Source organism: Mauremys reevesii, linkage group 9 (genome assembly GCF_016161935.1).
Source record: "Mauremys reevesii isolate NIE-2019 linkage group 9, ASM1616193v1, whole genome shotgun sequence".
NCBI classification, from domain to species: domain Eukaryota; kingdom Metazoa; phylum Chordata; order Testudines; family Geoemydidae; genus Mauremys; species Mauremys reevesii.
Window position 1 is genome coordinate 12,561,013 of NC_052631.1, and position 26,661 is coordinate 12,587,673.

General features: G+C 39.3%; 1 protein-coding gene across 1 annotated transcript in view; it reads right to left on the reverse strand.

Annotated features, from left to right (window-relative positions):
- Window positions 1-1,567: 1,567 nt before the first annotated feature.
- Window positions 1,568-26,661, reverse strand: part of NAALADL2 (N-acetylated alpha-linked acidic dipeptidase like 2) — a 651,889-nt gene continuing 626,795 nt past the window's right edge. Inside the window, exon 14 of the mRNA XM_039489638.1 lies at window positions 1,568-2,481. Within this exon, the coding sequence (XP_039345572.1) occupies window positions 2,283-2,481 (199 nt within the window). The 3' untranslated portion in view covers window positions 1,568-2,282. The remainder of the gene's footprint in view (window positions 2,482-26,661) is intronic.

The window sequence follows — 26,661 nt, forward strand, 5'->3', positions numbered from 1 at the left end:
TGAAGTCAATAAGTGCTTTACCATTAACTTCAACGGGAGCAGGATCAAGCTTGTGGGGATCAGTAACCCAAGGAAGAACTGGCGCTAACCTCACAGCTGGGAGATTGCTCCTCCACAGCAAATACAATACAAATCTAGTGCATACAATAAATTGTTAAATATTGCTGGAAAATACAGAACACACATATGAAGCAGTTCCAACCGGTGAGAAACCACGGTGACGGGTGCTATTGGAAACCCGATGATAGAGAAGATGTGCTATGGCAGAAGAAAATGGTGCCATGCCATCTCTTTAGAGTAGGTTTGGAAAGTCAAATTGCTCACCTGCCCTCCAGCAGACAGATCCCTCCATATTAGAAGCACCTAGTGTTAGCTGAAAGGTAGAGAGTAAACCCTTTCCTGCATTAATAATGTATGATGAAATGTGACAAAAGCAAAGTTGCATGCACTCTATATCAAACATTGCAGCTATAGAAGTATATTTTTGAAGAACAATATGTGGGGAAATAAAGACTCAGAGTTGTGATAAAACTCCCTGTTTTCACTTTGGGAACATGCTCTTGTTAAACAGTACTGACACGAAGTTGCACCCTTTGGACAAATTTACAATTTTCCTCAGGTGAAATTTTTCTACATTCAAACAGAAATGTGGCTGTTTTCATTATAAATTGAAATACCTCCTTTTTATTTTCACGGGCAAATTTGAGGCAACAATAAACTATTTAGGATCCCAGACAGCAACTACTTTTTCAGTCTGGATGTCCCAGTGACGTCTGATCATTTTTTTCTTGCAGCTCTAATTCCACACTCATCGTTCTTAAAACTATGTTTCTCTATATGCTCTAAATTTTATTGTATGGAGTTATAATAATCTATGGATTTAAAGCCCTAAGTCCCAGTAAACTTTGGCCCCCTCAGTCACCTGTTTTGCAAAATTAAATGACTAGCATTCCAGTTGACCTGTGTGCACTCACATTCACCCCAGCAGTGCAGGGAGGTACAAACTGTACCTGTGTCACCCATCAATAATTCCATGCTATGCAGTGGTAGAGGTATTACTGTTTCCCTCAGACAGGGATTCCATTAAGGGAATCCTGCTTTATGGTTCAGACAAGAGACATGCTTAATCTATTTGGGTTGTGCTGGCTATTCCAGAATCTCTGGTGGGATGGGAACTGTAGGTGGCTTGCACTACTATGATTGCACCACTGTGAGTCCACAGCCTGGGTCCTGCCAATGAAACAATCAAGCCCTATATCTTAAGAACTTTCCTAGGATTTTTAGGTTTTGATTCTCATTTACACTAAGGTCCCCTTATACCACTCTTGGAGAGAAGGGGGCCCGTATAGTGGATGCCATTATAAAGGTTGACAGTTTTGTTAACCAGGGTAGTACTACTAGTTCTGTAAGATTAGGCACTTCATTTCATAAATATAAACATTCAAAATGTTTTTGGTCAACTCCGTCGAGCAATTCGAATATTTCTAAATCATCTGAATTGTTAAAAACAAAACAAAAACCTCAAACGCTTTTCATTGCAATTAAAATTCTCCTTTTCTGGTGCAGAAACAGGATAATCAAAGGTTCTTAACTCTCCCAGAACCTAAGCAACATTCAGACTATAGCATCAAACATAGGAGTAAGGATGGTCTCAGAATGTTGGACTCTACCTGCAAGGTATCGAGTGCCTCCTCCTTAGTCCTGCATGCCCTGAACACCAATAGAATGAACCCACATCCTTCAACTTCCTCTCCCCAGACAAAAAGGGGAAAGAACAAAGATGAGTTTGTCGTGGAGGTGTAGCAAATCTGGGTATTGGAGGACTTAAGGGTGAACCAATGAATTTTAGGGTACTGCAGTCATGATTTGCTGAGGTGCTGAGCATTCACAGCTCTGAGATACTTACAACAGTGGGTGTTCCTCACCTCTGAAAATCAGGCCCTTAGCATTTTGCAGCAAGTGTTCAGCACTTTGCAAGATTGAGCCCTTAGTCATAAAAATATATTTTACATATAAAAATACAGATTTCCTTCTAAAAAATCAAATCTTGAGTGTTATTCCCCTTTGAGTATGTTTTTACACATTCTCAAAGAGACATCTGGGATTTACCATGAACAGTGCAAAAGACTGTTTTATAGTTATTAGAACACACACTGTAGTACCTTTAAACACCGATTGAAAAAAAAAGTTGAAAAAACTTTTAATCTCAAAGAAATTCTGGTCCGACTCAAACTTTTGCTTAGTGAATTGTAAACAAACTTCTTAGAATGCTGAGAGTTTTCTCATTTCTTTCCAGCAAAGGCAGTCTCAAACACATCAAGTCCTGCTTTGAAGTAAACCTGAGCTGAATTGATGCTGTTCAGCACCTTTGACAAGGCTGCTTGAAGGGTCTCATTTGACTGATGTAGCTTGCAGTGCTCCAGTGCCTCTAGTAGTACTGAAAATTGGCTCATCTTTTCATCCAGCCTGTAAAGAATGTTTCTAAAAGAGAACAATGGAAAATGGTAAACGCTTTACTCAAACAGATGAAAACAATTACTTCATCACAAATCATCAAGGATCCCTCAAAGTACCAGCTACGCTTTACAAATGATACATATTATCTATAGCAAACCTAGCCTGCAGCACACTGAAAAGATGTGTACATATTTATTCTGGTTTTCGAAAGTGCACCTGTCCATCGCTCTAGGTGCATGTACACTAAAAACATTTACAAAGCCTATGCAAGAACACCCAGACTCTTCCTTGCCCACTCAGTCATTCAGGATTTAATTGAACTCACACACTTAGGCCCACAATACCCCTCTTGAAGTATCTCATGTTCTCAGTGGGATTGCATTTATTCCCCCTTTTAAAAGATTTAAGTTATTACTGGGGAGCCTATATATGAAAGAAATATTTTCTTTCCTCTCTGCTCCTGTTGCTTATTTCCCACTTTAATGTAATTTAGGGAGAAATCCTGGTCAGACTGAAGACAATGCAAAACTCTCACTAACTTCAGCAGGAACATTATTTCACCCATAGTCCTTTGTGACATCATCACCAGTGCAACCGTCTTTAATATTGCAGACTAAAGTCAGAGAATACACTAAAGCAGGGATCAGCAACCTTTGGCATGCAGGAAGTGGGAACCTCTGCGGGAAGCAGCATGGGAAGAGGAATGTGCTGGCTGCCGCTTCCTGCAGCTCCCTCTAGCCTGGAACGGCCGAACCTGCAGACGGTCCAGGTAAACAAACCATCACGGCCCGCCAGTGGAGTTCCCTGATGGACCGCGTGCCAAAGGTTGCTGATTCCTGCACTAAGAAATAGCAAAACTCTTACAAAACAAAAATTTGTGTTTTCAGGCAACATCCTTACGAATTAACAAAAAATAACCAAAGATAAATACAGACAACATAAGATACAAGCAGAATTATTCATACAGGACCCAATCCTGAAGTTGCTATTGCGGGAAAACCTACTGCCAGATTCTTTGGGAACTTTGTCGTGTAAGGTGTTGCAGGATTGAAATTAAAGCTATTCAATGGTTTTCATGAGACTTCTGTAGGTCTTTTAAAGCAGTAATCTAAATGCAGTAATCATTATACCAATTAAATAATCATGTAAATATCATAAAACTCTACCCTAGGGGCACCTTTGATTGCAAACCAAAGTGTGTGAAGTTTCAGTTAAAAAGGCCATAAGTGATTCTGTGCAGGACTTTATCCAGAAAAACACAGGGAGGAAGAAATTCCATAGCACGAACACGAAAACAGTAACAAAGAAAGCAGGACAGCCAAGACACTACATTAGTAACTTAATTACAAGATAGGCCCAGTGGCAACTCCAAATTAGTAATAAAACTGCCAGGGATATTCACCTGGAAGATAGAAGACTACAAAAGAGTATCTGTTGCAGATTACTATCAGAGTCTTCTAATTACCAGTCTACAAGAGGGAGTGGTAATGAAGTGGCAGGATAAATGGCAACTCAGAACAGCCACTTATGCTCAGTAGTGTTTTGTGTATAGCAGTGTGTAACAAAATGCTATGAATAAAGTGTGACATTTTCCAAGTATATGAAACAGCTCAGATCTTTACAAATGTATTTCTTACTAGCCTTACCTATTTCTAATTCATTTGCTCTTACAGGGAGTATTCAACACCCAAACAATAATTAGAATAGTGCTGTAGGAATGATCATCTTTGTATCCTCCAACAGGACAGTACCTAACATATTTTGAGTGCTACACCAAAAAAATAAATCGTTATCAACATGTGTGTGTGTGTGGGGGGGACTGCATGAGTAAAACAGGGCAGTGCCCACTTCAAAGATCTGTTTAACATGATTCTGTTACATGTGAACATGATGTACCATAAATTCAAAGGTGACTGGATTATGCTGCCTGTAGTCACAGGACTTCTGTGTAGTATAATGAGTGAAATAGGTACATGCTGATAGCCAGAGAGGTTTTTTTTAAGGTGAGTTGAGGGAGCACTGCCAGCCTTGCACTGGATCCCAGAGCAGTCATGCCCTCAGGGAAGTTACGGGTGAATGAGTTATGTAGAAACCATACTGCTCCTTGAGGGCTGGATCCTACTTGCTCTGAAGTCCAGGCTTCCACATTGACTTCAAAGGGAGTAGGATCGAGTTCTTTCAGAGGACATGTGCATGTCCCCCTCATGTAGTGTTCATGACATACTACAGCAGACATGCTGGGGAGACTGGATGCCTGGTCAGACTCTCAAACCATCAAGCCACACAATCTTGTGGGCAGTGGCCAGCACAGAAGCCAGTCACCTTCCTTCTTGACAGGTATATTGCAGTCCTGTCTGGCACCGGGGCGAGGTGGGAAGAAGCAGCTCACTGTACGCTCTCTCTCCACTAAAGCATCCTTTAAATGAAATAGAGGAAAATAACATTGATAATTTAAAATTATTTCAACAATGGCTTTTTATTTTTTTTTTAAAAAGGCTAAATTATGCCAAGCAATGAAACATACCATGGCATTAAGGGATACATTTTAAACTGTTGAAGTCAATGGGAGTTCTCATTGACTTTGATAGAGCCAGAAGTTCATCCTAAGTACCTAAACGCTTTGGCACTGTAGTCTGCATTTAGGTACCTAGATAAAGCTATAGGGCCAGATCTTCAACTTGTGTAAATCTTTATATGTCAACTGAAATCAATGGAGCTATGACAATTTACATCAGCCACAGATCTGACCCATAGAGAAAGGATGGCAACCTAAAGATGGCAAGATTTTGAGGTCAATTAGAAAGTGCATTTTAGAGGTGTATAGGGACCTATCTTTACCACATCCACCTTGAGTATTAAAATTTACTGTAAACAAGCCACATGAATAAAACAGATTGTTTATCTTTATGAACATCTACTAGGATCGTAACACATTTTCACTCTGCTGCAGTCATTCCAATGGCAGGTTGGTTACAGGCTATTATTTAAGTAGGGCTGTTGATTAATCACAGTTAACTCATGTGATTAATTCAAAAAATTAACTGTGATTAAAAAAATTAATTGCGATTAATCACACTGTTAATAAAATACCAATTGAAATTAATTACATATTTTGACATTTTTCTACATTTTCAAATATATTGATTTCTATTACAACACAGAATACAAAGTGTACAGTGCTCACTTTATATTATTATTTTTATTACAAATATTTCCACTATAAAAATTATAAACAAAAGAAACAGTATTTTTCAATTCACCTCATACAAGAACTGTAGTGCAACCTCTTTATCGTGAAAGTGCAACTTACAAATGTAGATTTTTTTTGTTACATAACTGCATTCATAAACAAAACAATGCAAAACTTTAGAGCCTACAAGTCCACTCAGTCCTACTTCTTGTTCAGCCAATTACTAAGACAAACAAGTTTGTTTACATTTACGGGAGATATTGCTGACTGCTTCTTATTTACAATGTCACCTGAAAGTGAGAACAGGCATTCGCATGGCACTTTTGTGGCAGCATTGCAAAGTAATTACGTGCCAGATATGCTAAACATTCATATGCCCCTTCATGCTTCATCCACAAATCCAGAGGACATGGTTCCATGCTGATGATGCTTGTTAAAAAAATAATGCATTAATTAAATTTGTGATTGAACTCCTTGGGGGAGACTTGTATGTCTCCTATTCTGTTTTACCCATATTCTGCCAATAATTTCATGTTATAGCACTCTCGGATGATGACCCAGCACATGTTCATTTTAAGAACACTTTCACAGCAGATTTGACAAAATGCAAAGAAAGTACCAATGTGAAATTTCTAAGTATAGATACAGCACTCGACCCAAGATTTAAGAATCTGAAGTACCTTCCAAAATCTGAGAGGGATGAGGTGTGGAGTATGCTTTCAGATGTCTTAAAGGAGCAACACTCCGATGCGGAAACTACAGAACCCGAACCACCAAAAAATAAAATCAACCTTCTGCTGGTGGCATCTGACTCAGAGAATGAAAACGAACATGTGTCGGTCTGCTCTGCTTTGAATTGTTATCAAGCAGAATCCCTCATCAGCATGGACGCATGTCTTCTGGAATGGTTGTTGAATCATGAAGGGATATATGAATCTTTAGTGCTTTTGGCACGTAAATATCTTGTGATGCAAGCTACAACAATGCCATGCAAACGCCTGTTCTCACTTTAGGTGCACTGTAAACAAGATGTGTGCAGCATTATCTCCTGCAAATTGTAACCAAACTTGTTTGTCTGAGCAACTGGCAGAAGTAGGACTGAGTGGACTTGTACGTTCTAAAGTTTTACATTGTTTTATTTTTGAATACAGTTATTTTTGTTCCTAATTCTACATTTGTAAGTTCAACTTTCATGATAAAGAGATTGCACTACAGTATTTATATTAGGTGAATTGAAATATACTCTCTTTTTTTACAGTGCAACTATTTGTAATAAAAAATAAATATAAAGTGAGAAATGTACACTTTGTATTCTGTGTTGTAATTGAAATCAATATATTTGAAAATGTAGAAAACATCAAAAATATTTAAATAAATGGTATTCTATTATTGTTTAACCGTGCGATTAATCATGATTAATTTTTAATCGCTTTACAGCCCTATATTTAAGACGAATACTCTTAACTGACCAGAGTACAAATCAACATATAATGAGGGATATTTAGTTGTCTGGTGAATGTAAGAGACAGGAGAGCTTTCATCATCATGTAAAAGAAGATCTTAACTTCTGTAATAATAATATAATTTAGGAACAGTTGATCTATTGCACAGTATGGTGGAAGCTTTTTCTGATGTATGACAATACTTTAAAAGCATAACAAGCAACATTAGAAGTATCTTTTAAAAAAATTCTTCTATGGATTCTCACCAGGATCTTATATTTTCCAATTACTTATCTCTGCATTACAAACCATACCACTTTTTTTTTGGCTGCATATAACGAATTCTCTTTATGAATCCTTACAAAGAGTCAGCGAATAGTATTTCATTTTTGTATCTCCAAGTTTCATCAAATGAAAAAATGGCTATAATGTTACTCAGTTTTTGTATTTTCATGTATTTTCCAGTCAGTAAAGAGTGTTTTAATTAAAAAAAAATACCTCGCCATTTCACTTGCATGCATTAATATTGATATACAATCGCTATACATAGACCCATACCCAAAACACCTACATTTACTCTATGTAATTCAATCACTAAAACATTCTGTAACTGAAATCGTTTTTGTAGCCTACACTTTTAAAACAACATTAATTCCACCCTCATGCCTAATCGTTTAAATATCTTCCTTCATCTTTAATTATTTTGATCTTAAAAATATAATTCATATAGTCAGCCTGACCCACACAAAACAGAGAGACTACTAAAAGGAAAGTGTAATACATTATTGATGACACTAATGAAATTACAACACACATCACTCATCTTAATGGGTCTGTTTCAATGACACATCACAGTGACCTGAAAAGTACAGCACCAAACTAGGACACCTAATTAATAACTCCAGACAGTACTACTGAAAGAGATAAAGCATCTTCATATAACTGACAAATCAGTCTTCATAAACTAAGGCAAAGGGGCATATAAAATGAATTTTAAAAGAAAGGAATCTATAGTCCGTACAATGAGTCATTTCCATGTCTGCAAGCATGCCTGTTGCTGATGAAAGTAATGACTTTGTATTCTAATGTTGATTTTCATTATCATAACTGGGCATGGAATGCCACTCCTTACATTATACCTCATGCCTGGAAACTTCTCAGTGATAAATCACACATGATAATAAGTCATGTCTTTCAAAACAGACTAAGCTGTGTATAAAGCAACAAAGAGTCCTGTGGCACCTTATAGACCAGCGGTCTGCAACCTATGGCACGTGTGCCGAAGGCGGCATGCAAGCTGATTTGCAGTGGCACTCACACTGCCCCGGCCCTGGCCATTGGTCCGGGGCACTCTGCATTTTAATTTAATTTTAAATGAAGCTTCTTAAACATTTTAAAAGCCTTATTTACTTTACATACAACAATAGTTTATTATATATTATAGACTTATAGAAAGAGATCTTCTAAAACCATTAAAATGTATTACTGGCACGCAAAACCTTAAATTAGAGTGAATAAATGAAGACTCAGCACACCACCTCTGAAAGGTTGCCGACCCCTGTTATTGATTAACAGACAGGGCCGGCTCCAGGCACCAGCTTATCAAGCAGGTGCTTGGGGTGGCAACTCGGGAGTGGGGCGGCACTTTCAGGGATTCGGTGGCAATTCGGCGGAGGGTCCCTCACTCCCGCTCGGAGCAAAGGACCTCCCGCTGAATTGCCGCAGATCGCAATTGCGATCACAGCTTTTTTTTTTTTTTTTGGCTGCTTGGGGCGGCCAAACCCCTGGAGCTGGCCCTGCTAACAGATGTATTGGAGCATAAGCTTTTGTGGGTGAATACCCACTTCGTCAGACGCATGATGAAGTGGGTATTCACCCACGAAAGCTCATGCTCCAATATATCTGTTAGTCTATAAGGTGCCACAGGACTCTCTGTTGCTTTTTACAGATCCAGATGGACACGGCTACCCCTCTGATACTTAAGCTGTGTATACGATACTGTGTATAATATAGGGACCAATATATATCCCAAAACTATTTTAGAAGTTATACTGAAGCAATGGGACTGTTAAAAGTAGATTACTGTATTTACCTTGTCATTGAAAGAGATTATTTTATTTGGGAGACAAGCATGTACATAAGTAACATACAAACACATGAGGTGAATTATTGTGCCATTCACATATATCTTCTATCCTAAGGGTTCAGGTTTGGATTTTGCAGACCAAAAGTAATTACTAAATCATTGGAACGAGACAGCAAGCAAAAAGTCCCAGATGAGTTGAGTTCACATTGTCTCAATGGGATCACACTAAAATCTCTTATGGGAAAGTGCAATGAGTATCTCTGTCTGTTCTACTTATAATCAAATGTGCTGTGACTAGAGCTGTTTCAATACTCTCACAAATTCATTTTATGTATCTCTGAATGATTTGTAATTATAGTCTGGAAAAACAACAACAACAACAACAAGTGATTTCTGACATTCTTTTTTATTTCCCCTCTCATCGTCATGAAAATTTTCAGTTCTGAATACACCTTCCTTAAAGGCAGGGAGCTTGTCCACTTTCATTTTTGTAAAACACCTAATGCATTGCTGTGTTATGTAAACAAATAAATTATTACAATAAATATTCCCATGCTGAGATTTTTAGATTCACAGGGTCTGGATTTATTACAGGATCTAGAGCACTATATATTCACTACCACTAGATTTGCATGAGATTTTAAAAATGTGTTATACTAGTTTGTACCTATGAAAACTTTTTAAGGTTGGTGGAGATGAAGGTTCCCCCTCTTCCTTTTCTACTACCCACTTATCTTTCCTACCTCAATCCTTTTCCTCTTCTTTCTTCTTTCCTTCCTTTCGCCCTACAAATAGTTTATTCTGAAGTGGTCTGACTATGGTATTGTCGAATGGTATGATGATGACAAAAGAGCAACGTATTGCAAAATTCTGCTCCATGGTGTATAATTTTTGCTGATCAGTAAAAATATCATTAGCTTTCTCATCATCATCATCAAGATGGATGAGTAAGATTTTATTCCTGGGCTGGTAAACCGTCATGAAATATTTGCAAGGCTGATTAAAAGGTAAGAGGCCCTGCCCCACTTTCTTACTTCCTCCCTGTCTCCTCTTGTCCTGTTCTCCAATTCATTTGCATACTGCATTCTTAGTGGATGAAATGTTTCCATTTACAGACTAATCACATACTCTATACTCCATACTCTCTGGAAAGCCACACTGTATTCAAGTATAACTAATGAGCACTTCTATGCATAAATAATAATACCTCTCTCTTACATAGTGCTTTCCATGAACAGATCTCAACATGCGTTACAAAGGAGGTAAATATCATTATCCCCATTATAAAAAGTTGTAGGGTCAGATTTCACTCACAAACTTCTACTAAGTGGATTGCAAGAATGTAAATGAGGGCAGAATCTGACTTGCAAGGCCAAATTCTCCATTTATGAACACCAGCGCTACACTGATGTCAGTGGTGTTTCACTGGTGTAAACCTAGTCAAAGAGAGAGCAGGATAAGATCCAATGTGTTTAGCTCAGGATAAAAAATCAAATCTTGACTGCTCGGCAGAGTTGAGGATTTGGACCTTCAGGCTACAGCTGAGCAATTAACTGATTTTTTCAATTTGGTGGCCAAACCAGAATATCCAGAAAAAAATCATTTATTTTGAACAGAAACTGAATTTTTCTGGTTATTCTTACTGAAACTAACACTCTCCCAACCGATTTTGTTCAGGTCAATTTGAACTGACATTTCATTGAAAAACCTTTTGAAATGAAATGTCAAAATGATTCATTTAGGCAATGTCAAAATGAACCAGTTCAGCTTTTTTGAAGGGAAAAAAAATCTGTTTCCTTTTTTTTTTTTTTGGATGACTTATTTGCCTAATTCAATTCAATTCATGAATGGTTTCAGTCATTCTAAAACTTCATTTTTGGGTGAATTTTATTATTTGACCAAAAAAGTTTGGCCAGCTTTACTTACATTTATTAAAGAAAAGGAAGCTGGACATATGATTCTTTCTTTAATTGTTCATGACAAAATACCAGCATTCACATGTTTTAAAGTATGTAACAAATCATTCTAGCCTTGTGCATAGACAAAGCTAGCACAATTACCATCATAAAACTAACAGAATGTAAATCTTGATTTTCTGTTAATAAGACACTGATCTGTAAGTCCTTAGAAAAGATTTCAAACAGAAGACTGTATCCATAACAACATGCAGCCACACAGTTTAACTTTCAGCACATAAAATAGTAATTGCTTTTTTCTTTGACATTTTTATATTTTCATGGTTTATAACAGCAAAAATGGCCTCCAGTATTTCCTGACAGTTAATCACTGATTCAGTTATGGGCCCAGTAAGATGTACCTCTTCAAGCCAGCCTGGCATCAGCTGGCAGGAAATGTTCTCCCTGATGGACATTCAGTGAATTGTATTAGCACCTGTATCCCAAATTCTGCACCTTGTACTGCACAGAAGGACTTCACTGGAGTTCTATGCAGGGATAGGGGTCCACCAACATGGAACAAAATGCTGTATTGGGATCTACGATTGTACTGTTTTTCCATAAATATTGAAATGCCAACAACTTTTCTGAGAGCTGCAGCATTTTTAAACTTTCATAAAGGGAGTAACATTAAATTTAAATTTAATGTTTAAATTTAAACAACGATTTTGGATCAATTTCCCAGGCTGAGACACAGATTGGTGCACACCTGGTATAGAAAAAACACCTACATTTTTATACAATACTCCAATTTGTTCTTTAAAATTCAGTTCTGCTCTTATCAAAGTAACTCCTGTATCACCAGATTTTGATCTCATTCCCATGCTTTTTCCATTGAACTCAGTGAGGTTGTTCCTGATTTACTGTGAGGTAAAGGAAATCAGAATGAGGCCCACTGACTTCAGGAGTGCAGATTCAGGTCCAGGTCCAGTACAGCAGAATCAGAGCGTAAAGGGAAGTATCAGGAAGGCAAATGGTCTTCAGGAGTCACAAATGGATGTTTTCACTGTTAAAGAACAGTCCTGTGTAATGTATAAGGTATGATTCCCTGTAGGGTTTTATAGAAATTAATTAAATAGGTTTCCCTAGAAATGAGTGTAAAAACCCATACAAAGTATCAGATCTTTTCAAAAGAATTTTAAAACCATCTTCTAGAACTGAATAGAAAGTGATATACCTCCTACAGAAATGTATAGGTTGCTTTAAAAATTCTATAGGATTTTTCCATAGGTGCTTGGACTGTGAATTTGTACTTTTGAGAGCGATTAAGGCATATTGTTTAAAAATTAAAACTAACAACTGTATCTTAAAATATGCTATTTGCTGGGAACATGTGGGTCAATGGTGTCAAATATGCTTTCTGTTATTTGTTGAATGATATTTAAAATATAACTCTAACTACCTCCACCAGTAGCAATAAATCTGAGTATGTTCCTCGTTGGTAGATTTATGTTATGCTATTACATTGCACATGAGAGCAGCATATGTTCACGTTGAACAATATGAAGACTTTTTTTTGTTACAAGGATGTCTCAGCCTGGGATATTGATTCAAAATTGTTGTGCTACCAGTTGAAGAAACTGAGTGGGGGTGAGCTCTGAATGTTTTCTGAATGGTTCCCACCTTATGTTCAGCAGCTACTGCAGGAATTTAGAACATAGGTCAGACAAATGGTGATTCGCAGTGGGGAAAAAAATCTAATTCAAAAAGTAGGAGGCAGCATCCAGTAGTTAAGAGTAGTACACCCTGGGAGTCAGGTGTCCTGGGTTCTATTTCCAGCTCTTCCACTGAACACTTCTACCTTTTCTGGATTAGTAGTGATAATTCTACCATTTTCAACTAGTAATGGACCAATACTATTAAGATTCTTTTTGTTTCCAATATACTTATTTCTTATTGTCCTTAACTTTGCTGGCCATAGATTTCTACTTGTGTCCCTTTGCTTCCTTTATCAATCTTCTAAAATTTCTAGCTTCTGATTTATATTCATTACTATCAACTTCCCCTTTCTTCCATTTGTTTCATACTAATTTTTATAGCTGCCTTCATCTCCCCTTTAAACCAGGTCAGTTGTTATCCAATATGAGCTTCTTCCTCAACTGTGGGATTATGTCTTTTTGGACATCCAGTAAAGTTTTCCTAAATAACTCCCAATTATCATTCACATGTTTCTAATGAAATTCTTCCTCCCAGCAAATCTGGCTCATAATTGTTTTTAGTTTTGTGCAACTGGCCTTTTTAAAGCAGCAATTATATATATATCTGGTCTAGACTTTAATCTGTTTTCACATTTAAATGTGATCAAGTCATGAGCATGGTTACCAAAGTTACCTTAAAGGCAAATCTCATGGCAACCTTTATTACAGAGTTCCCTATTTCCCTAATGTCTCAGCACCACTGGTTTCTGTTCTCTATGTCATGTACTGCTATGCTTGTCTTGCATACTTGGATATAGCTTGGAGACAAAATAAAGGTACATTGTATTGTATTTTTCAGTGGAAGGATAAATTCGTTATTTTTATATAATAAATTTTTAGTTCTATAACTAATTTTTAGTTCTATAATCAGTTCCTCATTGCTCTTTATCTGTCAAGACATAGTCTAATATAGGAGTCCCCCATGTTGGGATGCAACACTTTTTGAGTTAGGAAATTGTCATCTATAATGCTTAGTAATTCCAAGCATGTTTTAGTATTGGCAGCATGAGAACTCAAGCATTTGTCACTTAGATTGAATTTTCCCATGATCACACAGCTGTTTTCCTTCACATTATAGATAGGTGCATAAAGAACTGGTCATCTTGTTCCCCAGTGCGATTTGGTGGTCTGTAACGGACAGCAACTAATAGCCCATCTTGTGCATTATCTGTTAGGACATTGAACCATAAGCATTCACAATCATTTTCTTATGAGTTATCCGTGACTCGGAAACAGGTAATGCCATTTTTGACATAGAGTGCTAATCCTCTTCCCATTTTGCCCACTTGATCCTTTTTGAATAGGTTATAACCATTGGTTTTAACTTTCCAATAATGAGAAACACCCCACCAGGTTTAAGTAATGCCAACTAGATGAAATTTATGCTCATAAATGAGCAATTCCAATTTCTTGTTTGTTACCCAGGCTCCTAGCATTAGTGTATAGGCAATTAAAGAATTTCTTCTCTTTGTGTCCTTTGGTTCCTTGATTAATTTTGTTCTCCACAGCTCTATTTTATGCTAATGGTGTACTCATATCTTCCCTCTTTTTACCTCCCGTTTTGTTATTAGTGTATCACCCTCCTGCCTACTCTAGCCAGCCTGCCCCCAAGACAATTAGCCCCCCTTCTATGAAGATGGAAGCCATTCAACCTACACAGCCCTCTCTCCCCATAGAAGGTGGACCAGTGTTTCACAAAACCAAAACCTTCCACCCTACATCACTTACCTAGCCAGTGCTGCACGTCCAGAATCCTCTGCCTTCTGTCTTCCTTTACTTGTGGGACAGGAAGGATCTCAGAGGAGATCGCTTGGACATACTTCTTCCTCAGCACTCTTCAGAGTTCCTGAAGTAATCTACTATCTGGGAGATATCTGGCATGCAGTGTCATTAGTGCTAATATGAATCATCACCAACGGAGCCTTTCCTGTTGATTTCAAAAGCCTATTCAATCAGAGTGACGTCTCATGTCTTGGCTCCAGGAAGGCAGCACATTGCCCTGTTGTCCATCTATCCCTTGCAGAATGTTGTTTTGATTCTACTGAGTACTGAATCCCCAAAAAGGATCATCTGTCTTCCTTGGACATTTGGAGAATCGTTTGTGGAGAAGCGTGATTTTCTTACAGGTCAGGCTGAGCTGCCATTCACAGATGTGTCCCCTATATATCTCCATTCCCTTGGACCAGCTGAAACTTGGTAGGTATCTTCCACAGTTTACACATAGAGGACCTGTTATTGACTGGAAACTTCTAGCTGTGTGGAATTCCCCCTGGTCCTCTTCTCTCTGGTGGCCAAAGCCTGCCCCTCCTCATCTATCTCCAGCCAGGGAGAATGCCACCATAACCTCTTGCCTTTAGTGGTTACAAACTGCTAGGTCTCCTCTCTGAATTCCTCTTTCTCGAGCTCCTTTCTTCTTTGAACCAGAGATACTGGTGATTTCTCAGCCTGGATGCCCAGGAATTCCTCAGCTTCTCTGCTCCTCAGGAGTGTCTCTACTTTTTCTTCCAATCCAAGAATCTTCTCCTCCAGCACTGCCACAAAACTTGCAGTTAAAGCACAGGAAGTCCCTTTTAGCTTCAGAAAGAAAACATGGCAGATCCGCTGCAGTTCACCCCCACTGTTCCGCTCCAATTTAAAAGCTACTTATAAAAGTTAGTTTCTTCCCATTTTTCTTCCAATATTCAGCTATGTACTAATGATAATCTACATTAATACATTGCAAATTACAATGAGATCCCATTGTCAACCACTTGACATTGAAATCTGAATCTGTCAAAGGGAGATACAATAATAGTATGCACTCTGCTGTTACCATAATTGTAGCTATATTTGTCTAAAGATCAAACATGTTCTTACAGCTAAATTAATTCTCTATTTAGCTTACCATACTTAATAAAACAAATCAAATCCAGAAGCGCAGAGCAGATAAGAAAATACAAGCAAACCTTTGCTGAATATGCTAGAATAATACAACAGACAAGGTGGATGAGGTAATATCTTTTATTGGACCAACTTCTGTTTGTGGAAGAGAAGCTTTCAGGTATCACAGAGCTCTTCTTCAGTTCTGGAAAAGGTAATCAGAGTGTCACAACTAAATACAAGGTCAGACAGACTGTTAAGCCTAAGGGGTTAACACGTTGCAAGAATCCACGTAAAATGAAATGGGCAATTGTGGAAGATGACCTTCACTGGCAATGCCACCTAGTGGTCAGGCAGGGCTGTGGTTGGTGGTCCTCCTTTCTTCTACAATACCATCATGTGGGTTCGGTCACTTCTTTTGGGCTCAGCTGTTCATCCGGGTCACACATTCTAGTCCACCCCTTTCAGGGTAAACATAGAGGAAAGTCCAATAATGAAGACATCTTTTGGTGCCCAGGAGGGCTTCAGGACTTTCTCCCTATCTCTGGGACTTCCGTCTGGACCGTTGTGTATTCAGAGTTTTCCCCAGCTGAATTCTCTGCCAAGGGGACTCCTATTATTGTCCCACCTTCAGGTGTTGGTAGGGGAGCCTGGGCCCACCCACTCCACTGGGCTTCAATCCAGGGCCCAATAGTGGGCAGCTATATTCTGTACCTTGGGGTGCTAAACAACTGTCTCCCTGAAACACTTCCTACACCCGAGTGCCGCCTCTTTCCCCCCTGCAGGGTAAATTAAAGAACTGAACTGAAAATGACGTTTCTGACCTTCCCAAACAATCACCAGATTCTCCAGGCTTGGTCAAGTAGGTGTGATCAGGTCTCAGGCAACAAGGGCTCCTCAGCTGTTATTTCCCCAGTGTTCAGGCTTGTTCCCTTCCACTGCTTTTCCCCTTTTGAGCCCCTCTGCTTCACCTTTTAAGCTACACCTCTAGCACGTGCAGGCTTTGTGGTGCGGTGGCCTGAGCCCAGAGCTGCTCATTATCACTGTTCTCCAGTGTGGGGTTTCAACATCCCATCACAAGCAATTGACACCTCTGCAGTCATAGGACAAAGGAGGATTAATATGTTACAATTTGTTGGCATGAGCCATAAACCAGTTTCTCTTTTGAGACCATAATTTTCAGTATCTAGCAGTTATGAATTTAAGTTCCTGTGCTTGGCTTTTGAAGCTGTTGTGCAGGTTTCCTTTGAGGATAGGGACAGAGGTCAGATATGAAGGGATCACTTTGTGAAAAGGGTTTGCCTCCAGGTAATATGATGTTTTCGTCTTCTTTCATTTTTCTGTGTGAGTTCATTCAAGAGTGTAGTGATTTTCTGGTTTCATCCACATAGTTGTTGTTGGAGCATTTGAGGTGAACCTCATCCAGTGCATAAAGCGATCCTAGATATTACAAAAGATATTACCTCACCCACTTTGTGTGTCTCATGTTCTGGTGCCAGCCAAGCTACAATACCACTGCAAAGAGTCATGCTAGAAAGAGACAAGATGGTAAGTGTTTTTATGGGAAACACAGAATGTCAGGCTAATCTAAGTTTATCATATCATCAAGGCATATCCCTGTATTGGGAGACAGTGCAGAGCCACGTTCAAAAGGAGGCACTTGAGAAGAAGCTTTGCCTCAGGCTACCCTACAAGCATGGGTGTTGCACAAGGCGCACCAGCCTTTAGTAACTTGCTTCTTCCTGTGCAAATTTAGGGGCCGGGCCATGGCTCCAAATCTTCACTGGCCACTGCTAAGGCAATGTGTGCCCCAGTGGCCCGTGGACGGAACACTCCCTTTGCTCCTATTGCAATTGTCTATGGTCCTAGTGCTGATGCTCAATGGTGGCAGAAGGCACTTTTCCTCTGGGGACAGCTGAGCCTTTGCATAAAAATTATAGGCCAGGTCCTCATCTTGTATAAATCAGTGTAATTCCACTGATATCAATGGAGGTATGCAGATTAACACAAAATAAGGGCTGGGCTCATATTTTAATATACCTTTAAAATTATTTTCAAAGCCGAGAATTCTTTATGTTACTCTGCTATAGTAAGTCTGAATATGGCAAAAGAAACTAAAGCCGCTACACATAAAGAGGTAATCCAAAACTGCATTCAGTCACACTGCTATCAAATGTCAATCTAAGCAAACTAGAAAAAAAACATAGTATTGATCTTAATAGGATTACATGTTGGTGAAGCACTCAGGGTTCAACCACACCACTGAAATCAATGGGAGTTTTGTCTCAGATGTCTATGGGTTCAATCTACACTGTAGGACTCAAGCAGGAGCAGATATAAACCAGGGATCGAGAGCTTGCTTAAAGAACAGGTTTTATGGAGTATTTTTTTCCTTTAAAAATTCTTCTTCCACTGAGCTATACTTTATCTGTGGACACATTATCAAGCACAACGTTTTCATTCTCCAGGCCTATGCTGCATTCCTGCCACCTCACTAAAGTCAACAGTTTCACTTTTGTAACAGAGAAAAAATGGGTCTGATAATTAAGATGTCTCTGTAGAAGCAGCAAAGAATCCTGTGGCACCTTATAGACTAACAGACGTTTTGCAGCATGAGCTTTCGTGGGTGAATACCCACTTCTTCGGATGCAAGCAGTGGAAATTTCCAGGGGCAGGTGTATATATAAGCAAGCAAGAAGCAAGCTAGAGATAACGAGGTTAGATCAATCAGGGAGGATGAGGCCCTGTTCCAGCAGCTGAGGTGTGAAAACCAAGGGAGGAGAAACTGGTTCTGTAATTGGCAAGCCATTCACAGTCTTTGTTTAGTCCTGAGCTGATGGTGTTAAATTTGCAGATGAACTGGAGCTCAGCAGTTTCTCTTTGAAGTCTGGTCCTAAAGTTTTTTTGCTGTAGGATGGCCACCTTAAAATCTGCTATTGTGTGGCCAGGGAGGTTGAAGTGTTCTCCTACAGGTTTTTGTATATTGCCATTCCTAATGTCTGGTCTGTGTCCATTTATCCTTTTCCTTAGAGACTGTCCAGTTTGGCCGATGTACATAGCAGAGGGGCATTGCTGGCATATGATGGCATATATTACATTGGTGGACGTGCAGGTGAATGAACGGGTGATGGTGTGGCTGATCTGGTTAGGTCCTGTGATGGTGTTGCTGGTGTAGATATGTGGGCAGAGTTGGCATCGAGGTTTGTTGCATGGGTTGGTTCCTGAGCTAGAGTTACTATGGTGCGGTGTGCAGTTGCTGGTGAGAATATGCTTCAGGTTGGCAGGTTGTCTGTGGGCGAGGACTGGCCTGCCACCCAAGGCCTGTGAAAGTGTGGGATCATTGTCCAGGATGGGTTGTAGATCCCTGATGATGCGTTGGAGGGGTTTGAGCTGGGGACTGTATGTGATGGCCAGTGGAGTCCTGTTGGTTTCTTTCTTGGGTTTGTCTTGCAGTAGGAGGCTTCTGGGTACACATCTGCCTCTGTTGATCTGTTTCCTTATTTCCTCGTGTGGGTACTGAAGTCTTGAGAATGCTTGGTGGAGATTTTCTAGGTGTTGGTCTCTGTCTGCGGGGTTAGAGCAGATACGGTTGTACCTCAGTGCTTGGCTGTAGACAATGGATCTTGTGGTGTGCCCGGGATGGAAGCTGGAGGCATGAAGGTAGGCATAGCGGTCGGTAGGTTTTCGGTATAGGGTGGTGTTAATGTGACCACCACTTATTTGCACTGTGGTGTCTAGGAAGTGGACCTCCCGTGTAAATAGGTCCAGGCTGAGGTTGATGGAGGGGTGGAAGCTGTTGAAATCATGGTGGAATTTTTCCAGAGTCTCCTTCCCATGGGTCCAGATGATGAAGATGTCATCAATGTAGCATAGGTAGAGAAAGGGCGTGAGTGGACGGGAGCTGAGGAAGCGTTGTTCCAGGTCGGCCATAAAAATATTGGCATATTGTGGGGCCATGCAGGTGCCCATAGTGGTGCCACTGATCTGGAGATATATATTGTCATTAAATTTGAAATAGTTGTGTGTGAGGATAAAGGCACAGAGCTCAGCAACCAGTTGTGCTGTGGCATCATCAGGGATACTGTTCCTGACAGCTTGTATTCCATCAGTGTGTGGGATGTTTGTGTAGAGAGCCTCTACATCCATGGTGGCTAGGATGGTGTTTTCTGGAAGGTCACCAATGCATTGTAGTTTCCTCAGGAAATCAGTGGTGTCACGGAGATAGCTGGGAGTGCTGGTAACATAGGGTCTGAGTAGAGAGTCCACATATCCAGACAGTCCTTCAGTGAGAGTTCCAATGCCAGAGATGATGGGGTGTCCAGGATTTCCGGGTTTGTGGATCTTGGGTAGTAGATAGAATAACCCTGGTCGGGGTTCTAAGGATATGTTGATTGGTTGTCTCTGTGACACTTGGTTGTCTCTGTTGATAGTGTCTCTGTGACACTACCTCAAAGCAGCACCTTGGAACCCCCACATTCACCATTGTCATATAATTATGATATTTTTGTACAAAGTATGCCTTGTGAGGTATCATTTTGAAAGTCTTGATCTGTTGAACATTAATATCCTGTTGGATTGTATGTGTTATCATTGGATGTGAAGTTTTCAAGTCTTGCTGTGTGTTACTGAAATATGTTGTGAGGTTGGGAACACCCACAACCAGCCTTTCAGGTACAGCAATGGAATAGCCAGACAGCAATTAATGGCTCATCAACACCCATAAAGAACACAATCTACTATCTTGGAGACTTCTCAAATGAGGTATGTATGGCATAGGGGCAGGCTAACAGATGTCACAGCAAAGATCTTTTCAGCAAGCTGGAAGAAAATATAGAAGAGAGGAAGTGACATCATCACTAGGCCTCTCCCCCCCCACCTCATATTTTTCCCTGCATGAAAATATCTAACAGCATGGAAATGTCACCCATCTTTTCCTGCAAACACTTTGCAAAAGACTATACATTTCAGGATAAAATGAATAATTTGGGGAAACTCAACAGAAACTACTGGATAATCCAAAATTTTCAGAGAGTATTTAATTCTTGCAGAAGTATTGAATAGATTTTAATGTTCTCTGTTTAACTGATTTTTTTAAAGTCAACCATAATTAAATCACTGTTGATTTATCTAATATTCAGCATTGACTAAGTGGCAATTTCTCTTTAAAATGTGAAGAAAATTGCAAGACAAGCCAAAGTCATGGTTCGAGTAAGACATGAACATTCTACTTCACTCTGTGTTTAGTCACATATTTGTGGTTTGCAGATAGAATCCATTTTTGTTGCCACAACAATATGGCACACTGTGAAGGATCATAGTGTTGTATTACAGCATTTATCAAAAATTTATGCTCAGTACCTTGCGCTCTGAGAGGTGCAAAAGGATCAGACATTTAGAGCATGGGTTATGCTGAAAGTATTGCCTCCTATAAGTATTAAGAAACAGCATGATAGGGCATGATTAGCAATAATGAGAAAAGACTATAACCACAACAGGAGTTTGTAAGAGCATTATCATTATGCTAAATATATTTCTCCAAAAACAGCTGAATATTAGGCCCAGCCATGAGTAATGCATGGTACCAGTTTGCATCATCCCAAGGGGAGCTTGGGGGAAGACTGAAGCACAATACTCCCAATGCATGGGAGACAAATGCACACACACTCCACACTATGCTTTAGGAGAGGTGCACCCTACCCATTCTGCAAGATGGTGTGAAGGGGGCAAGGCCTTGCTTTGTCCAACCCCCTTTCCTCTCCTTCAGGGCAATTTACACCTCCAAGGGCTCCGGAAGGAAGCGGTGCTTTTGCTTCCTCGAATGCATGGCTGTGACTATCCCAAGGGCTTGCATGGGCCATGCATGCAGTGTGTCTAGGAAAGCTTCTTGTGTCATTCAGGAATATAACTTATTCTTTGTGCTGCACTGGTCCTCTTCAGCAGGCTGGTCCAGAGGAGGGCAGAGCTATGGTCTTATCTCCTTCCTGACTCTCCTAATCCCTTTTTGGGTATTTTGCACCACTCAGAAGAATAGGAAGTGACTATAATTATGGCTGTCTCTTTTTCTGGCCACTCAAGGGGGAGGAAGGCTCCTTTCTCCCTCTCCTCACCTGTGTAAGGGCTGGTACAATCTAGAAAGAAGAAGTTTTGAGAAAGCAACAAAGATATTTTCATTCCATGAGAGTTACTCTAGATTCCACTGGTGAAACCAACACATGAATCTGGCTCAAACTATGGAATTAACTAAAATGAATGTAGCAAACATCTCAATTTTTTAAAAGTTAGAGTTACTTATATATGTGCTATTAGAATGTTCAGGATTTAATTGGAAATGATATAATTATTACTTTGTATGATTTGCACTATATATATTTAGTGAGGTGTGGGTGTTCTCAGTATAATTCAGATCCCATAATTGTCTCTCATGCCATTAATTGCAATGGTATTGTCTCTTTTTTCTTTAGAAGGTAAATCGGCAATTAAGAATTGCTATAATGCTTTTATCATTTATTTTTAAATGGAAAGAACTTGCACAAAAGATTTTCTGTATACTTAGTTTTAGGGTCCAAACCACTTTTAACTATGTTGTGAAAGTGTTGAATACCTGACTTATAGTGTATTTATTGTCACTAGTCTTTACTACCCAAGCAATTTACAAGACATGAACTAAGACACATATTGTAACCTGAAGAGCTCACAAACCCAGGCTCTAATTCTTTTGTGGTATCTGATAGCACAGAGTTGGAGTAAATTGCCTGCCAAGAAAGCCCATACCCCATTTTTATCAAACAAACCTCAGTTTTATCAAATAAAGTATAATATCTTGTAAAAAGCGACAAAGAGTCTTGTCGCTTTTTACAGATCCAGACTAACACGGCTACTCCTCTGATACTATAATATCTTGGAGACTATATTGGTAGATGGTGGTTAGTTTTCAAGTCTCTTGAAAATACTAGTTGTCCTCTCATATTTTCAGCACATTGAATATCTTTGCTTTATCTCCTGTGAATTATTTCTGCTTTAGTAGTTCAAGAACTGGAAATCTTAGGTTATGTCCACAATGGCAATTGAATGACAATACTTTTGTCTTTCAAAGGTGTTAAATCCCTCTCCCCCCCAAAAGACAAAAGTTTTGCTGTGACAAGTGTGAAAAGTGCATTGTCGGCAGGACCCCTCTCCTGATGACAATGCAAACACTGCTCGTTGGGGGTGAAGTTTTTTGTCGGCAGGAGAGCCAACAAACAGCGGCTACACTGCACGACTTTTAGTGGCATGGCTGTAACGACACAACTCTGTCGCTAAAAGCTGTGTAGTGTAGACATAGCCTTAATGGCACTGTGTGTTGCTTTTTCAATCCCTAATATTTGATTGCGTTATCTTTGATTTAAACCGACACAAACTACAACTGAATTGCCTAGTAGTGGAAGAGATGTAAAGTAAACGAGATTGGGGAGAGGTTCTTGTTGAGAAAAGCAAGGTAGGAAAAGCAGATGAAGAGGCAAGGAGGCTGAAGAGACTATTATAGTGTACAGGGCAAGAAATGACTATGATGTAAAGAAGGATTTTAGCAGTGAGCATTGACTAGAAAGGACTTTTTGGTGGTACAAAAGACAACATAACAAGACTTTTAGTCGGAATACATGGGTAACAGGACTCAAAGATGTCTCTGGAGTTGAGAGTCTGACAACATAATGGAGTTGTCAACAGTGACAGAGAACTGACATATAGGAGAAGGGTAAAGGAAGATAGATAAGTAGTCCTATTTTGAAAAAATGGAGTTTTGAGATGGCAGCGGAACACACAGCAAGAGCTATTTATGAAAAAAAAAAAGGAACTGCAAGTTTGGACAGACTTAAAGACACTGGAGATGGAAAAATCTGATTCACAAGTCATCAGCATGGAGGGAGAAGAGGAGAGAATTTGCTTATCCTTACAGGATGGCAAGAAAATGATAAGATACCTTCTTTAATTCTGAAAAAACTTATAATTTCCTCCCCACTCTCCAGCATAACATACAGTGTTACAGTTATAAATATCATAGCAGGTTTTATGATAAAGTGGATACTTATCATCCACCACAGTTAATTTAGCATGGTCTTTCTGGTATTCCCCATTTTAAGTATCAGAAAGACCATTGAACACATTTGGCTCAGGTCTACAGTCAAAAATCTTCATAGATCCAAACTGACAGAAATATTATAATAAAGTTTGTTTAAACATTAAGTTACATGATGCAAAACCACAAAATGAGCTCAAAATGCAATACCAACTTGCAAAGTGTTTGTGACAAAAGAATTACTGTAAGTCAACAGTTCTTTGTGCTGAGGGTTTTTTTTTTGTGGACATTGCATTACATGTGTATCCATGTCACAATATAGGATTAGCAGGTCTTCTGGGAATATTTGTATCAGTAAAGCTTGTCCTCTGTCAAAAACAATGAGAAGTTTGTTTGCACACAGAGATTTTAAATGGGACTTAAATTTTCTTAATAAACATATCTTTTGAAGACTGAATCCTGGGGCATGTGAATTTTGTCACCTGAGAACCTGCTGTAGCTTATCAGCTAAACAGGAATATATCAAGTAGACTTTGTACATATATCAGGAGTGAATAAATGCAACAGGGAAAGACAAAACTCAATCTGAAAGAAAAAACATTTGTTCTAATGAACAACAAACACTTGAGTGGCCTGAGATTAGCAGTAATGCAAAGTATATTATCATGTGGTGCTAAAAGTGTCTTTTCCCAGTGCCTCAATATCATTATGGTGAATTTAAATTTTAGACCAAAGTAGTCAATTATTTTTTGTCAAGGTACAAATTTCTTGGTTAAGGCTCAGACTCCAGAGAAACATTTTTCACACCGCAATAACAATAATGGTAATCATAAATAAAAATATTTCACAGTCTGTTCAAGATCTCTCGTGGTCCGGATTTGGCCCACGGTCTGCCTATTGACTATAACTGTTCTAGATCCAGTTTTTTCCCTATACTGTACTATTTTACATTCTAATGATGTTGTAGACTGCTGACCTGCCTCCTCAGCCTAGGATATAACCAGTGCCATGTCTGAATCTGCTTCAAGCCTCTTGTCTCAGGGCTTCAGCTTTATTTCTTCCAAACAATCCAAATTCAGTACATCAATCATCCCCTCCCTAAGATTTCCTGCAGGAGCTGGCTAGTCTCCTGTAGCACTCCACTAGTCCTCCTGCAGGCCACCTGCCTGGGAGGCACCTTGCTCCAGAACCCACCACAGGACCCAGCTTACTTCCTGTAGTTCTCCACCTCCAACTGAGCCATTTGCTGGCTTTCATAATCACTTGATCATTAACTAATCAGTAGCTGATTCATCACAGATGAGGCTGGGCACAACTCCTCTGTGACAGGAGTATTAGTGTAGCACAAACTGTTTTTTCATGTCAGATAGATTACTTCAAGACATTAAAAAAAATGCAGTCACTGAAAAATATTATTCAAAAAATGCATCATCCAGGGAACAAGAGTTTAGAAGCAGTCTTGTATTAGAAAAATGAGTAACAACATACATTGCTGGAAGTCCTTCTTGAAAAAGGTAGCTGATGACAAGCTTACTTCTCCAGCGCTATATGTAAATCATTTATGATCTCCACCAAAGTAGTCACAAGAACTCAAGTATGATTTTATGCAAAAATTGTGACTGATAGATATAGCTTTAATGGACTGGGCAAAATTGGTAAGGTGCAGTAGGTGGACCTCAGCAATGGGTTTTATGCAAAGCTGAGTTAGGGAAGAGCTTTTGTAGAGTCACGACAAACATGTGTCAGTGCAGAGATACCTGTGCTTCAAGTGGCAGCATAATAGGAAGAATAAAAAATAGCTAATTGGAGCAGAAGTGACAGGCTAATCCCTTGCATGTAGTCTTCGCTCTCTGCTTTTTTAAGACCGAAGAGACTAGTAGTTTGCTTTTGTTTTTGTTTTTTTTTTGTTTTTAGTGTCTCCTTCAGCTAAGAAAAGTATGGTGGGAACATCAAAGGAAATTTCAGAAGCATCTGCAGTGAAAGAGAGTATCTCTAATGTAAATAACAAGTAATCTCAAGATGTGGTTGAGTTGTTAAAATGGACCAGAAGGAATGAAACATACACCAAGCGAGGAAACCAATCCTGTTTGCATAGTATGTGTGTCGTGAAAATACTGTTTGAAGTTCTCTCAGTTTCACTGTTGTATTTGGAATATTATTGAATACTTCATAAGAACATAAAAATGGCTGTACTGGATCAGACCAAAGGTCCATCTAGCCCAGTATCCTGTCTACCGACAGTGGCCAATGCCAAGTGCCCCAGAGGGAGTGAACCCAACAGGCAATGATCAAGTGATCGCTCTTCTGCCATCCATCTCCACGCTCTGACAAACAGAGGCTTGGGACACCATTCCTTACCCCTCCTAGCTAATATCCATTAACAAACTTAACCTCCATGAATTTATCCAGTTCTCTTTTAACCACTGCTATAGTCCTAGCCTTTACAACCTCCTCAGGCAAGGAAGGAGTTCCACAAGTTGACTGTGTGCTGTATAAAGAAGAACTTCCTTTTATTGGTTTTAAACCTGTTACCCATTAATTTCATTTGGTGGCCCTTAGTTCTTGTATTATGGGACAAGTAAATAACTTTTCCTTATTCACTGTCTCTACATTACTCATGATTTTATACACCTCTATCATATCCCCCCTTAGTCTCCTCTTTTCCAAGCTGAAAAGTCCTAGCCTCTTTAATCTCTCCTCATATGGGACCCGTTCCAAAACCCTAATCATTTTAGTTGCCTTTCTCTGAACCTTTTCTAATGCCAGTATATAATTTTTGAGATGAGAAGACCACGTCTGTACGCAGTATTCAAGATGTGGGTGTACCATGGATTTATACATGGGCAATAAGATACTCTCTGTCTTATTTTCTATCCCCTTTTTAATGATTCCTAACATCCTGTTTGCTTTTTCAACCGCCTC